Raw genomic sequence first — 17,276 nt, forward strand, 5'->3', positions numbered from 1 at the left:
CGTTTACCTGCTTAACCTGTACAGTAGCCCCCGGGACACGAAGCAGAGTTTCAAATCTCTCTTGACCAAGGCAACCAATCTGGCTAAGGATGCACCGTTGCTTATTGGAGGGGACTTCAATGCACCATATCATGTGTGGAAGTATGCTTATAGCACTATTAAGGGGGAGAGACTATGGCAGCAGGCACTAGACTTGAATTTAACTCTGATTACAGACCCCTCGTATCCCAGCAGATGTGGCACGTCGACATGTAGAGATTCGACACCTGATCTCACTTTTGTTCGGGGGGTGGTGGATTCGTCCTGGTCCAATTCTAATATAGATTTTGGTAGCGATCATTACATACTTATGATTACTTTGGTAGTGGCTAATAAAAAGGAGCGCACATTCAGGATGGTTGACTGGGATGCATTTAGGAAAAGAAGAGCGCAGAGAATCGATGATGAGGGAAATGAGTTGACCTTGGAACAGTGGACTAGTCAGCTTAAAAGTGACGTTGAGGCGTCCACTAAAGAGGTTAAGACCGATATTGACACGGAACACATGGATAGTCGCCTGGCACATTTGTTGGAAGCAAAGCAGTCGATGTTAGCGAGATGGAAGGGTCAGAGATTAAATAGAAGGCTTAGAAAGCGTATATCAGTGGTTAATCAGGAAATTGAAGACCATTGTCGGGTACTGTGCAAGCAGCAATGGGATGAAGTTTGCAATTCTATTGATGGTCGCATTAAGAGGGGAGGCGCCTGGAGTTTGCTCAGACATTTACTAGATGAGACAAACACTAAGTCTAATCAGAGGACTGTGATAGGTAAGCTGGTCCATCAGGCGTGTCGAGACTCCACGGAGCAGGAGTTGCTAAAGGATTTGGCTCAGAGATACCTTCCGTTGGAGACCTGGCACGATACACCTGATCTGGTTTTGGAATATAGTGGAGACGAAAATGCAGCTATAGACGCGGAATTTACTGAAAGTGATATAAGGATGGCGCTGCAGAATCTTAATGGTCGATCGGCATCAGGGCCGGATGGCATTACGAATAAAATGCTGCGGAATTTAGACGATGGGTCAATTGAGTTCCTTACGCGGCAGATCAATTGCCTATGGAAGGAAGGCTCTTTCCCGGAACAGTGGAAACTGGCAACTACTGTTCTGATACCCAAACCGGGGAAGGCCATAGGGCTTGAAAATCTCAGACCCATTTCCCTGACGTCGTGTTTGGGAAAAGTCGCTGAGCATGCCATTTTAAATAGGCTAACGCGTTATGTTGAGGGCAATGGGGTCTTTCCGCACTCGATGATAGGATTTCGGCCCGGCCTCTCGACTCAGGATGCTATGATCAGGATTAAGCATCAGATCCTTGACCGGCGAACAAGGGATACTAAGGCACTAATTGGACTTGATGTGGAAAAAGCTTTCGATAAAATCCGACATTCTTTCATTATACGGGTGCTATCGGACTTGAATTTGGGGCAGCGGCTTTTCAATTTTGTGAAGGCTTTCCTTACGGATAGAAAGACATGTCTCAGGTTTGGGGAGATAAAATCGGAAGTCGTTAAATTGGGTTGCTGTGGTACTCCGCAGGGATCCGTACTCTCGCCTATGTTATTCAATCTGGCGATGTCGAAGTTGGCTAATAGACTGGACACTGTCCAGGATATTGGCTATTCTATCTACGCGGATGACATTACTATATGGAGTGTCGGTGGTAGTGATGGAGAGCTTGAGGCTAGGCTGCAGCAGGTGGTAACGCTTACGGAGGAATATCTGGGTCTCATGGGGCTCAAGTGCTCCTCTAAAAAGTCGGAGTTGTTGATCTTCAAATCTAAGAAGCTAGGTCGTAGGCCGAGGGGTTGGGTACCGGACGTTGAGCCTTGCATTAGAATTCATACTAGGGAAGGGTCGGTGCTACCCAAAGTTGAAGCAATCAGGGTCCTGGGTTTTGTACTTGAAGCGAACGGATCGAACATTAGAACCATTCAGCGTATTACCAAGAAAACGGAGGAGGCCATAAGACTTATAAGAAGGATCTCTAATAGGAATAGGGGTTTAGGAGAAGAAGGTGCAATGCGCTTAGTTCACGCATTTATTATGTGTCATTTCTCGTATGTGGCAGCTATGCTAAATTGGAATAGGGGGGAGAAAAATAAATTGGATGCATTAATCAGAAAAGCCATCAAGGCTGCGCTTGGTCTGCCTATGACTACGTCAAACGATATGTTGTTACGACTGGGTTTGCATAATACTTTAGATGAAATTGCTGAGGCTCAACGTTCCGCACAGAGGGAGCGGTTGCTAGGTACACCACCGGGTAGGTATATATTAGAGTCAATTGAAGAATCGGTGGCTGTGTCGCACGATAGGGCGCCCCTACACGAGTTGAACGTGAACCTTAGGGCAAATATCATGGTTCGTCCATTTCCGCGGAATGTGCACCCCGTGCACAATGTAGGGAGGCGGGTCGCGAGAGCTAGGGCTTTGTTACGAGAGGCAAAGGATCAGGAGGAGGAGTCTGCGTTTGTTGACGCCGCATGGATTAATGGTAAAAATGCTTATTCGGTGGTGGTAGTAGATGGCAAAGGGAGCGTTAGAAATGCTGCTTCCATTTATACCAAAGATCCGGGGGTTGCTGAACAGGTGGCTATTGCTCTAGCACTAATTGATTCTAGAAGAGTTTTGGTGTTTAGCGACTCGCGATCTGCGATTACAGCCTTCTCGAGAGGACTTGTTGCGGAACCGGCTAACAGACTGCTGCAGGGTAGGGATATCACTTCGCATACCGTTACTTGGTTCCCGGCGCACATGGGGACAGTGGAGGGAGCCCCGCGTAATCTCAACGAGGTGGCGCACAGGGAGGCACGAGGATTAGTGTGCCGTGTACTCCCTGAAGGGGCTGGATCTCCCGCTCCTGAGTACAGGGACCAACTGTTAACCTACAACGAAATCACCAAGCACTATTACTTAGGGCGCAGGGCATTCCCGTTGCCACATCCTAAATTAAATAGGCCGCAGGCGGTTACATTAAGGCTTCTGCAGACACGGACGTACCCTAACCCTGTCATCATGAATAAAATTAATCCGGACTGCGGGGTTTCAGTCTATTGTAGTAAGTGTGGGGGTTTGCTCGATTTACAACACATGCTGTGGCGCTGCTTGGCGTTGGCCGGTGATGGTTCTCGAGGTGAACAGTGGTGGCAGCGAATGCTGCACAGTGAAGTGCTGGCGGACCAGCTCAGGGCTGTCCAGAGGGCCCGTGTGATAGCAGAGGGGCTCGGCCTCTCTGTACCGACGTGGGAGTGGCCCGCATCAGTCCCAGACTGATCCCTCAGGACCTAAATAAAGTTCTTCATACCATACAGCGGGAAGAAGGGGCGACTAGGGCGTCTCCGTCGGCGATCTGACTGGATGTTACGGCTACAACGTCTTCGTGACCAGGACGCAGGACGTAGTCTGCAGCGATGGCCAAGTTCACGCATGAAAGTGAAGAGTCCGCAACAGGTTCAAGCTCTGTATCCGTGATGTGGACAACTTCCTCTCTACATGAAATGACGGCTGAAGCAGAATGTAGGAAGTCCCAACCAAGTATAAGTTCATGGATACACGTTGGAAGGATGATAAACTCGATGTAGTGGCGTATGCCGTTGATGAGAACACGAGCAGTACTCTGTCCGTCAGGGTGAATGAATGCATTATTAGCACCACGAAAAATAGGTCCAAGATAAGGCGTTTTTACTTTACGGAGCCGGGAACACAGATCACTCCGAAGAACAGAAACGGCGGCACCGGTATCGATGAGAGCTGACGCGGGAACACCTTCGACAGTCACAGAAAGCATGTTGGCCGGGCGAACAGGAGGAATTTTTGAAGACCGAAAAGAAGCATTTTCCCTTTCAAAAACTGCAACAGTTAGTTTTCCGAGTGCTGGTCGACAAAATGGGAAGTGGGACGAAGCGGTGATGTAGAGCGCCGGTAAGGGGATGGAGAACGACGTCTGGCCGAACGGGAACTATGAGGCAGATTGGGAGCAGCTGGTGGAGACGGAAAACGCTGTTGAGGGAACGTGCTGTCCGGGGTAGTAGTCGGCTGATCGGCGAGTGCGGTCTCTTTCGTGGTCAGCATAGCCTGGCCTTTCATCCTGCTGGCGCCGGCGGCAGAAGCGAGATATATGGCCGCGTATACCACAGTAAAATCAAACCGGACGAGGTGGACGCCACTGAGGGTACGATGGCGCAGCAAGTGCTCTGGTTCCCATCGAAGCCAAATGGTCAAAGGAAACGCCAGTAGGCACGGATGTCACGGGAGGGGTGGGTAGCGAAACAACATCCGCGTAGGTAGGTGTGGAGCGCGCTACCGGAGCAAGATGCGTCGTGGGTGTAGTCATCGCTGTCAACTCCTGCTTTACGACCTCGCGCAAGTCCAAGGTGGGGGTTGGTGCGCAGGTAGCAGGGGGACGCTTTAGGTCTTGTAGTTGAAGCTCCTCGCGGATGATGGTGCGGATAAGAGCACGTAGCTCTGGAGAATGAGGAACCTGAGGATCACTGCTGTCATGTGGAAGACGAATAGACTGCAGCTCGTCGAGGCGTTGACATGTTGAAGTGATGTCTTGGACAGAAGCCGGATTTTGCACGATTAAGGCGTTGAACGCGACAGGCCCAATGCCTTTTAAGATGTGGCGAACGCGTTCGGCTTCCGTCATGCCAGGATTCGCACGGCGGCACAGAGCCAAGACATCCTCTATGTATCAGGTGTAAGACTCTTGGGGAAGTTGGCGGCGCGTTCCCAGCTTCTGTTTGGCGACTTCTGCACGGCCAGACGAGGAAGCGAAGATTTGCCGCAGCTTCGAGGTAAACGTGGACCAATCCGCGATGTCGGATTCGTGGTTGAAATACCACGTCTTCGCAACACCGGTCAAGTAGAAGGCGACGTGCCTCAATTTCTGGATGTCGTTCCACTTGTTGCAAGAACTCACGCGGTCGTAGTGGTCGATCCAATCGTCTACGTCATCACCGCGGAGTCCCGCAAAGGCAGGGGGATCGCGCTGAGGGCTCGTCACAGTCCAAGAGGGCGTCGCAGGTGAGGTCGTCTGTGCGGTAGGATTTGGGGCGCCGGAAGGGCCGGGGTTGGAAGTGTCCATTGTTGTAGGGGTAGCTGGGTGCAGGCGGCGACCGGAACGGAGCTCCAGGGAGGACGGGAACGTGAGAGGACGTCGGGATCTTGACGTACCTCCACCACTTTATAATACCCAGACCGATCGAGTTGTCCAGCGCTGTTGATTGCACCAACGGCAACGCCCAAGCTCACGCGCGAAGAAGTCGAAGAACAGGGAAGATGATGATGGCTATGTACAAATGAAAACGACGAAGTACGTTAAGAGTGCTTACAATATATATATATATATATATATATATATATATATATATATATATATATATATATATATATATATATATATATATATATATATATATATATATATATATATATATATATATATATCGTAGTGAAGAGGAATGCCCGGGAGGCGCGAGCTCGAGATTGCCTGAGCTGCTCTGGTTGAGACACGCTGCCTGCTGCTCTCCTGTGCTGTATTCATATTAGATTCTGGTGGAGGTGCTACGGTTCTCCCCAACCTGCAATTACGCACCCGAACTCTGCCTTCCGTCATGCCTGACGACCCCAGCCCGACATCCCCACCGGTTACTCCAGCCATCGTATGTGCCGGTGCCCAGCGTCAGCAGGATCCTGATGTCTTCAGCGGCACTGATGAGAAAGACGTTGAAGATTGGCTGGAATCGTATGAACGCGCCAGCAACATCAACAAATGGGACGATCCCCTAAAGCTCGGCAACGCGATCTTCTATTTATCGGGCGTCGCCAAGGTGTGTTTCAAAAACCACGAAGCCGATCTCCGCACGTGGGCTGGCTTCAAAACCAGCATCGCAGAAGTTTTCGGCCGCCCTGGCATGCGCAAACTTCGCGCTGAACAACGCCTACGAAGCCGATCCCACCAAAGTGGTGAAACATTCACCAGATACATAGAGGACATCGTCGACCTCTGCCGGCGTGTCAACCCGACGATGGCGGAGGTGGGCAAGGTACGTCACATCATGAAGGGCATTTCTGACGATGCCTTTAATATGCTCCTCTCCAAAAACCCAGGCACTGTCTCTCAGGTCATTGAGCTTTGCGAGAGTTTCGACGAGCTCTGCAGACAGCGCCTTCTCACGCGGCACCTCCCTGCGTCCGACGAAACCCTCGGGAGCACGACCGTGGCTCCTGAGATGGACTCTCTGCTTGGCCAGGCAAAAGAGTTCGTCCGTGCTGAGGTCGCTCGTCAGCTTTCGCTGCTGTCCTCAGCCACGCCACCACCTTCGCCTTTGCCGGCCAACCTTCGCCATGTCATCCACGAGCGAGTGTGCGCAGCTCTCCCTTCAGCCCGCGAGACTCCGCCTGTGCCGATTCCCGTTGCTTTTCCCGAGGTGACTGCACCTCTCAGCTATGCCGAGGCTCTCGCGCGGGCACCACCTCCGACCTTTGCGCCATCCCCATCGGTCGTGCCACTGCACCCACCTCCTCACTTCGTTCAGCCGCGGTACAGCAGTGGACGATGGCGCACTCCTGACAACCGGCCAATATGTCTTACGTTTGGTGTACCTGGCCACGTTGCCCGATTTTGTCTTCCCCGCGCAACGTCCTACTGCCGTAGCTTCGACGCAGCACCATACGTTTCCCCATACCCGTCACCCTCCCCGTCTCAGAACCCTGGCCAGATGTCTTCCTACTCGGACCACCGCCCTCTTGTTGACCGCCGTTCGCCATCGCCTCGACGCCGCTCGCTTTCGCCGATGCGCCGTCGTCCTTCGTCGCCGGAACGGGAAAACTAATCGTCGCAGTTCCAGTGGCAAGAACTGCGTCACCCACGAACAGACCAAGGTCTCGCCCTTCTCCGACTAATGTTATTGACGTTGACACTGGTGCCGCAGTTTCAGTTATTAGTGCCAAACTTTGCCGTTCGCTCAGAAAAGGGACGACGCTACTGTCCAACGTGTCACTTCGTACTGCCAGCGCAGACCACATCACGCCTGCAGCTGCGTGTACTGCTCGCGTTGTGATCAACGGCCTCCTCTATATCGTCGAATTTTTGGTGCTGTATTCTTGTTCCCACGATCTTATTTTGGGCTGGGACTTCCTTTCCGCTAATAACGCCGTCATCGACTGTTCTCGCGCTGAAGTGGAATTTCAAACGCTGTGTAATGCCCCACCCCTTGACGCTCGTGAACCTGAATATAAAGGATTTGTTGCCGAAGACGTTACAATTCCACCGCACTCATCTGCCCTTGCCACAGTGCCATGCAACATTGTTGTGATGCCAGCGCACTTTTTACGCCATCTGCAATTTTCGCTCGTCGCAAATGTTCCCCGCTGCCTTTCGCTATTTTGGACGTTCATGCCGGCGTTAGCAGACTGCTCGTCACCAACCGATTATCCTGTCCTCTCACTCTGCTTCGTGGGGAGTGCGTTGGCCCTGCCCAGTGTGTCGACCCTGCTGCCGTCATTGAAATGCCAACTGGTCCCATCGCCACTCATGAGGTCGCCGGAGTGACCTGTAACCCCGCGCAGGAGCCTACTTCATCCGATGTTTTACATAACTCCATCGCTGACACGTTGACCGTTTCTCAACGCGCCCAGCTTCTACGCATTCTCGACAAGTTCCGTTCGTCTTTCGACTGCCAGCATGTTTCCTTGGGCCGCATGTCAACTGTTTGTCATCGTATCGACACGGGTACCAGTGCGCCACTGCGACAAAGACCATATCGCGTATCCGTGACAGAGCGCCCTGTTATCGACGACCAAGTAGCTGACATGCTCAAGCACGGCGTCATTCAGCCTTCGGACATCCCCTGGGCATCTCCCGTTGTTCTTGTTAAGAAGAAGGATGGATCGATACGATTCTGTGTCGATTACCATCGTCTTAACCCAATAACTCGTAAAGATGTTTACCCTCTTCCGAGAATTGACGACGCTCTTGACTGTCTCCAAGGCGAGGAATTCTTCTCTTCTATCGACTTACGCAGCGGCTATTGGCAAGTCCCCATGGCACCAGCTGGAAGACCAACCTAAAAAGGTCTTTGTAACACCAGATGGCCTATATGAATTTTGTGTCATGCCTTTCGGGCTTTGCAACGCCCCCACAACATTTGAGCGTATGATGGACAATCTTTTGGTTGGTCTCAAGTGGAAAACGTGCCTGTGCTACTTAGATGATGTGGTTATTTTTTTGCCCGATTTTCCCACCCATCTCTGTAGGCTGGAGGAAGTGTTGCAGTGCCTAACTGCCGCCGGCCTTCCGCTCAACCTGAAGAAATGCTACTTTGGCGCAAGTCAGCTCACCATCCTTGGCCATGTAGTACCTAAGCACGCTATTGTTCCTGACGCCGCCAAGCTCCGTGCAGTTGCTGATTTTCCCAAACCTTCCTCCGTAAGAGAACTTCGCAGCTTCCTTGGCCTGTGTTCTTACTTTCGCCGCTTCATTCGGAATTCTGCGTCCATGACCGCTCCCTTGAATCAGCTTCTACGGAGCGTCTTGAATGATTACGCATGGTCGTCCGCTTGTGACGATGCCTTCCAAGAGTTGCGTCGTCTACTGACCTCGCCGCCTATACTGCGTCACTTCGTCTCGACAGCTCCGACCGAAGTACACACCGATGCCAGTGGTGTTGGACTCGGCGCTGTGCTCGCGCAGCGCAAATCTGGATTTGACGAGTACGTCGTTTCATACGCAAGCCGCACCCTCACCAAAGGCGAGAAGAATTATTCCGTTACGGAGAAGGAATGTTTCGCCATAATTTGGGCACTTGGTAAATTTCGACCCTACCTCTATGGCCGCCCCTTCGACGTGCTTACAGACCACCATGCACTTTGTTGGTTGTCCACGTTGAAGGACCCCTCAGGTCGATTAGCTCACTGGGCTTTGCGGTTGCAATATTTCAACGTGCGCGTTATCTACAGGTCTGGCCGCCGCCACACCAATGCCGACGCGCTCTCGCGTTCGCCCGTGTCAACCGAAAGCGATGCCTGCCACTCTGCCGTTGACCAAGTACTTTCGTTTCCAGCAGGCTGCGACATGGCTTCGGAGCAACGCAAGGATGCCTGGATTAGTACTCTTATCCGCATCCTTTCAAACCCGTCGACTGTTCCTTCACCTTCTCGAGCTTTGCGCCGTCAAGCATCTCACTTCGAAATTCGGGATGGACTTCTCTATCGCCGGAATTACGTCTATGACGTCTGCAAGTGGTTGCTGCTCATACCTCGACCGCTTCGTGGTGAAATATATTCTGCCTTCCACACTGACCCGCAGTGTGCACATGCGGGTGTCTTCAAGACGTACACCCGGCTTCGCTCCAAGTTTTATTGGCGTGGCATGTACACCTTTGTGTGCAAGTACATTCGGTCGTGCCCTCAGTGCCAACGCCACAAGGTTTCTGCTCAGCATGTCTCTGGTCCAGTCCAACCAATCCCGTGTCCTGCCAGGCCCTTCGATCGCATTGGCATTGACCTGTATGGACCCCTTCCGAGCACGGCTTCCGGGAACCGCTGGAAAGTCATCGCCATCGAACATTTGACGCGATACGCAGAAACAGCCGCTCTGCCTGCTGACACCGCTCGCGATATAGCATCCTTCCTGCGGAAAAACTTTATTCTCCGTCATGGTGCCCCTCGCGAACTTTTAGGTGACAGAGGACGTGTCTTCCTCTCCGAAGTCGTAAACGCGCTCCTTGCTGAAGGTCGCATCGTTCATCGCACCACCACCGTCTACCATCCTCAAACTAATGAGCTGATGGAAAGATTTAACCGCACCCTTGGCGACATGCTCTCCAAATACGTAGCCTTTGATCACACTGATTGGGACCTCATTTTGCCATTCATCACGTTCGCCTACAACACTGCACCACAGGCGACCACAAACTTCTCCCCATTCTTCCTCTTGCATTGCCGCGAACCTTCGACTACCCTCGACACCATTCTTCCGTACAGACCCGACTCATCCAAATGTACGCCCCTCTCTGAAGCTGCCCGCCGCGCAGAGGAAAGCCGTTCCTTTATAGCCGTCGACCAATGGAAACAAAAATCTAGATTTGACGATGGTCACCAGCATTGTCACTTTCTTCCGGACTCCCTTGTGTGGCTTTGGGTTCACGCCGTTCTTGCTGGACTCTCATCCAAGCTTGTGTGCAAATATCAAGGACCCTACCGTGTTGTCGCGCAGACATGGCCTGTGAACTATATTGTCGAGCCTGTCGCGCCACTTACGGACCAACGCTGTCTTGGTAGTGAAACCATCCACGCACAACGCCTGAAGCCGTATTATGACCCCATGCTATGTTCACCATGAGTCGCCAGGATGGCTCCTTTTCCTGTGGGGGGCGATTGTAGTGAAGAGGAATGCCCGCGCCGCAGCCACATCGCCAGTCGCCCGGGAGTCGCGAGCTCGAGAGTGCCTGAGGTGCTCTGGTTGAGACACGCTGCCTGCTGCTCTCCTGTGCTGTATGCATATTAGAATTCCTATATATATATATATGTATATATATATATATATATATATATATATATATATATATATATATATATATATATATATATATATATATATATATAAGGCAGAAGTCTTATGTGGGTCATGGGTCGGAAAATTCCTTGTCCGGCGTTATCGAAAGGTTGGCCGGCCGGCGTTATGGCACCAAAATTCAATGGCACCAAAAGTGATAGTGGGACACCCATGGTCATTGGTGGGACTCGAACCCACGACCTCTGGTGGAAGTTAAGGCGAAGTCAATTGATAGTCACTCGAAACCATGACTTTTGGTGGCAACAAAATTCGATGGCACCAAAATTGATGGTGCCACCATTAATGGCCGAACCCACGACCTTTGGAGTTAATTACTGCGGACTTAATTAAGGTACAGTTAACTAATGTAGAGCTAATTAAGGCACGCTTACCCATGACCTTTGGTGGGAGAAAACAATGGGAAGTCAATGGGAATGTCAAATAATTTAACGAATTTCTCGCGAGTGCGCAGGCTTCAACCTCTTTAGCGCATGCTAAAGTGACTCTCACCTTTTCTTCGGCACTGATGTCCCTAATCCCTATTTCACAGGTTTATAATATCAGGACACTGACAAAACTAAACTAATTGCCTTTTCATTTGTTTCAGAATAAAGCATAAAAAGGATGTACCTATGTCGTACTTGGTGCTGATCACCAAGTGACTCGAGCGTAGCTGCATCACAATCTCTCCTGTATGCCCGCGCAGCGCTCATGTGTCAGAAATGCCTACAGGCCTTGCCAAAGTCTTTAAAGCCACTGCAAGAATGACCGCACCTTTGATCGGTCGCGCACTTGTTTATGATCAGCTGTCCCGAAGCGTCAGTGCGAGAGGGGAGGAGGTAAAAAGTTCGCTTCGCTATGATTAGCTTCGGAGCTATAGCACTCTATATTGAAGCCCTGTAACAACGTCCGAGGACACATTTTCGTGTACACGGAGGGCCTTCAAAAGAGTTACGAGACATTCTGCCTGCTTACTTTCCTATCGTCTGTCTGCTCGCAAAGTCGAATAGCTTTCGCTTATGTAGCACGCTGTTCACTTTTCATCACGTGTCTCTTTCGCCTTACGCTTGCAGGGGCCCAGCGCGCACACGTGGTACATCTCGGCAGACTACCAGATGTTTCTTGCAGCTCTCATTGTCCACCAACTGGCATCCCGGTAATACATTTACGCCATGCTAAATTACTATATCCGGATATGTGTACGTAGAAGAGTTGCCATAAGTTGCGAACGTAATATGCTCTCCACGTAATGGTTTATTAATGGGTTCACACAGTGGTAGCAGGTGAGAGAAATTCCCGCACGTCAAAAACGTATATTCGCCGAAACATGCTGGGTGTCACTCCAGCCAAGCAAACTCGTTTTCTCTTTATGTGAAGTCGGGCTCCATCGCTTCTTTTGAAATGCTGCCCACGACATCAAAGCTGCTTCAGCGTATTCCAGCGTTGCTTTAAGAATGAACTCTATATTTCATGAAACAGACTAACCTGCAGGTATTTGTTTTTTCCCCTTATTTCGTGGAATTGCGTTAAAGGCAGAGAGACGAGCATCGAAAAGCCACGCGTATACAAGTATATCAGCCTAAAACGGGTAAAGAGCGAGTACGAATGCGCGATTAACAGCAGTTTTGTTGTTTATAAATATTAGCAAAACGTAAGCAAACAGCCCAAGGGTGACAGTGGTCAAACTGATGGGTGATGTGGGCACCTAAATCGCGAGAGCGACCGCTGTCAGTCATTTCAAGAAAAAAAATGAACAAAGAGAATTGCCTCACCTGTGCAGCCGCGTAAGCGTCGTTCTGCTCGTCAGTGCGCGGTACACAGAAGACAGTGGCAACTCAAAGCAATGCCACAGTTTGGTTTTCGTTATGTAAGATTCACACGCGGAGCTTGACAACATATTTACTCTGTTTAAAATTATTTTTAAGACGATGTAAATCTTGCCGCACGTCTTTTAACTCGACGCTGCAAAGTTACGCAAGCCTTTATCTGGTTTGGTGCCTTTAGCGCCCGCAGTCATTCGCTCCGTCCGGCTTCTGCGCATATAACTTCCAACGCGGCTAATGCGTGCGCGCATTGTCCTCATCCTGTAAGCACACTACACGCATCAGCTCGTGTAGTTTGCGCGATCAGTTTATCCTCGTGGGCAAAACAAGCGGAGGGCAGCCAAATGACCATTTACAAAAATAATAAATAATCACAACAGTGACCTGAATCTAGCGTCGCCATGAACAATGAACTATTTATTTCATAAAAGCTCCCTCGTTGCTGCAGTGGAACGCAATTGCGCGTCAACTCTCAGGAGAGCATTGTAGAATCCGAGAGCTTGCCTCCTCACTCATGACGTCTTGTGGCGCGTGAGTATCTTTGCTAGCTAGCGCCAGAGACATTTAATACGCACTGTTATGACAAATCAGTGGGATAATAGTCCACACAAATTCAACCGCGTCAGTCTTGTTTTGCAGCGGTGCAAGTGCAGCGGTGGCGTAGAGGTAGAACACCCATCTCGCGTGCAAGAGGTCCGTGGTTCGAATACCGGAGCCGGCAATTTTCCACCGGATTAAAAAAAAAAATCCGCGTGTTGATAAAATTGCACAAACAGGCCTGGAGTGTGACCTGATTCCGGTGACCAGAACCGGTAACGCACTCCCTCACCAGAGCAGGATTGGCCACCCTGGTGCAGTACTTGGCCACAACCTCCTATATGAACACAACAATCAAACCCCGGCCCTCAGTCCCCAGCAGCTGCGAAGCAACTGACCACGGCGGCGGTCAGACCTGCGACGCGGCAGAGGGTGCTAAGAATCACTGGCTCCGGACAGGCCGCCATTGGAATATGAAGCTGGCAACGTTTAATGCTAGAACGTTATCTAGTGAGGCGAGTCTAGCAGTGCTATTAGAGGGCAGTAAATGGGATATAGTAGGGCTCAGTGAAGTTAGGAGGCCAAAAGAAGTATATACAGTGCTAAAAAGCGGGCACGTACTGTGCTACCGGGGCTTAGCGGAGAGAAGAGAACTAGGAGTCCGATTCCTGATTAATAAGAACATAGCTGGTAACATACAGGAATTCTATAGCATTAAGGAGAGGGTGGCAGGTCTTGTTGTGAAGCTTAATAAGAGGTACAAAATGAAGATTGTACAGGTCTGCGCCCCTACATCCAGTCATGATGACCAGGCAGTCGAAAGCTTCTATGAAGACGTGGAATCGGCGATGGGTAGAGTGAAAACTAAATACACCATACTAATGGGTGACTTTAATGCCAAGGCAGGCAAGAAGCAGGCTCGAGACAAGGCAGTGGGGAATATGGCGTAGGCACTAGGAATGGCAGGGGAGAGTTATTAGTAGAGTTTGCGGAACAGAATAATATGAGGATAATGAATACCTTCTTCCGCAAGCGAGATAGCCGAAAGTGGACGTGGAGGAGCCCGAACGGCGAGACTAGAAATGAAACAGACTCCATACTCTGCGCTAACCCTGGCATCATACAAGATGTGGACGTGCTCGGCAAGGTGCGCTGCAGTGACCACAGGATGGTAAGAACTCGAATTAGCCTAGACCTGAGGAGGGAAAGGAAGAAACTGGTACATAAGAAGCTGATGAATGAGTTAGCGGTAAGAGGGAAAATAGAGGAATTCCAGATCAAGCTACAGAACAGGTATTCGGCTTTAACTAAGGAAGAGGACCTTAGTGTTGAGGCAATGAATGACAATCTTGTGGGCATCATTAAGGAGTGTGCAATGGAAGTCGGTGGTAACTCCGTTAGGCAGGATACCTGCAAACTATCGCAGAAGACGAAAAATCTGATCAAGAAACGCCAATATATGAAAGCCTCTAACCCTACAGCTAGAATAGAACTGGCAGAACTTTCGAAGTTAATCAACAAGCGTAAGACAGCTGACATAAGGGAGTATAATATGGATAGAATTGAACATACTCTTAGGAACGGAGGAAGCCTAAAAACGGTGAAGAAGAAACTAGGAATCGGCAAGAATCAGATGTATGCGTTAAGAGACAAAGCCGGCAATATCATTACTAATATGGATGAGATAGTGCAAGTGGCTGAGGAGTTCTTGAGAGATTTATACAGTACCAGTGGCACCCACGACGATAATGGAAGAGAAAATAGTCTAGAGGAATTCAAAATCCCAAAGGTAACGCCGGAAGAAGTAAAGAAAGCCTTGGGAGATATGCAAAGGGGGAAGGCAGCTGGGGAGGATCAGGTAACAGCAGATTTGTTGAAGGATGGTGGACAGATTGTTCTAGAGAAACTGGCCACCCTGTATACGCAATGCCTCATGACTTCGAGCGTACCGGAATCTTGGAAGAACGCTAACATAATCCTAATCCATAAGAAAGGGGACGCCAAAGACTTGAAAAATTATAGACCGATAAGCTTGCTGTCTGTTGCCTACAAAGTATTTACTAAGGTAATCGCAAATAGAATCAGGAACACCTTAGACTTCTGTCAACCAAAGGACCAGGCAGGATTCCGTAGAGGCTACTCAACAATAGACCATATTCACACTATCAATCAGGTTATAGAGAAATGTGCGGAATATAACCAACCCTCATATATAGCTTTCATTGATTACGAGAAACCGTTTGATTCTGTCGAAGCCTCAGCAGTCATGGAGGCATTACGGAATCAGGGTGTAGACGAGCCGTATGTAAAAATACTTCAAGATATCTATAGCGGCTCCACAGCCACCGTAGTCCTCCATAAAGCAAGCAACAAAATCCCAATAAGGAAAGGCGTCAGGCAGGGAGATACGATATCTCCAATGCTATTCACAGCGTGTTTACAGGAGGTATTCAGAGACCTGGATTGGGAAGAATTGGGGATAAAAGTTAATGGAGAATACCTTAGTAACTTGCGATTCGCTGATGATATTGCCTTGCTTAGTAACTCAGGGGACCAATTGCAATGCATGCTCTCTGACCTGGAGAGGCAAAGCAGAAGAGTGGGTCTAAATATTAATCTGCAGAAAACTAAAGTAATGCTTAACAGTCTTGGAAGGGAACAGCAATTTACAGTAGGCAGCGAGGCACTGGAAGTCGTAAGGGAATACATCTACTTAGGGCAGGTAGTGACGGCGGATCCGGATCATGAGACTGAAATAATCAGAAGAATAAGAATGGGCTGGGGTGCGTTTGGCAGGCGTTCTCAGATCATGAACAGCAGGTTGCCATTATCCCTCAAGAGAAAAGTATATAATAGCTGTGTCTTACCAGTACTCACCTACGGGGCAGAAACCTTGAGGCTTACGAAAAGAGTTCTACTTAAATTGAGGACCACGCAACGAGCTATGGAAAGAAGGATAGGTGTAACGTTAAGGGATAAGAAAAGAGCAGATTGGGTGAGGGAACAAACGCGAGTTAATGACATCTTAGTTGAAATCAAGAAAAAGAAATGGGCATGGGCAGGACATGTAATGAGGAGGGAAGACAACCGATGGTGATTAAGGGTTACGGACTGGATCCCAAGGGGAGGGAAGCGTAGCAGGGGGCGGCAGAAAGTTAGGTGGACTGATGAGATTAAGAAGTTTGCAGGCACGGCATGGCCACAATTAGTACATGACCGGGGTCGTTGGAAAAGTATGGGAGAGGCCTTTGCCCTGCAGTGGGCGTAACCGGGCTGATGATGATGATGATGAGTCTTGTTTTCCACCAGTTCGAGCATGCGCGCAGCATTTAACGGCATCATTAATAACGTAAGGCCAGCTCACGTTTCGCGCCAGGGATTGTTACGGGCGACCTTCGCATGCATAAAATAATTACTCACTGCGCAACCGAGATCGTACATGGCAGCGAGCAAATTGTTTTCGCTGCGGAGAAGGCCAACACCACCAGTATGGTGTTCTTGCCCATAATGCATGGTGCCAGCGGCCGCATCTCTGTTCTGCCTAACCCAACATATAAACAGCGGCAAAATAACTGCACGTTTGTACATAATGGACACCTCAGTGTCTAAAGCACGCAAACTTGTTGATAAAAGACCGCGTGCTAGTCAGTGGTTTCGTTATGTGGCTGTGTAATATAACGTGCTAGTTGTAACGTACGGAATCACCAAACTTGCGGACGACAACCACTTCAGCGCTTAGTTTCTTAAAGCCGGCAACCCATGCCGGCTAAAATCTCCTTTGCGCAGCATACGTGACCGCCTGCTGGTGGCGTCAGACGAAAGCAACGACACATGCTAACGTTGCACGTGCAAATAATTGCGAATCCGCGCAGCTAGCAGACGCGTTAGCTATTTCTAAAACGATCCCTGCAGACAAAAGAATGAAGGCACCGTGATGAAGGTATCGTCAGCACTCGACAAAGTGTGTTTGTGTGAACTACTGATGCGGTATGTGAGGTGGGCTTTCGATGAGACGGCTCGCATACTTAAGTATTCCTTCAACGGTCTTCACTCCAAGAGCCGTCGGAATATTTTAGTACATGCTGGAATATGCATCGCATCGCCCGCGGAACGTTCCGGCGTGATTTTCCAGAAGTGTCTAGTAATAGCCGAGATACAAGCAAATGAAATAGTGTGTGGTTGTGGTGCGAAAAGGAGAATATACATTTTGTGCAGCAGGGCAACAGAAGCCCTGTCCAATCGTTTCGACCAGCGTGCGCAAGTGACATACCTTCTTTGCTTTCTAGCATATTAGAGATGAGTGTCCACGTGA

At 49.7% G+C, this 17,276-nt stretch overlaps 1 protein-coding gene across 1 annotated transcript in view; it reads left to right on the forward strand.

Moving 5' to 3' along the window:
- LOC135914823 (nose resistant to fluoxetine protein 6-like) overlaps positions 1-17,276 on the forward strand; it is a 97,515-nt gene that overhangs the window by 27,472 nt on the left and 52,767 nt on the right. Inside the window, exon 3 of the mRNA XM_065447749.2 lies at positions 11,678-11,760. Coding sequence (XP_065303821.1) covers positions 11,678-11,760 — 83 coding nt within the window. The remainder of the gene's footprint in view (positions 1-11,677; positions 11,761-17,276) is intronic.

Source organism: Dermacentor albipictus, unplaced genomic scaffold (genome assembly GCF_038994185.2).
Source record: "Dermacentor albipictus isolate Rhodes 1998 colony unplaced genomic scaffold, USDA_Dalb.pri_finalv2 scaffold_25, whole genome shotgun sequence".
NCBI classification, from domain to species: domain Eukaryota; kingdom Metazoa; phylum Arthropoda; class Arachnida; order Ixodida; family Ixodidae; genus Dermacentor; species Dermacentor albipictus.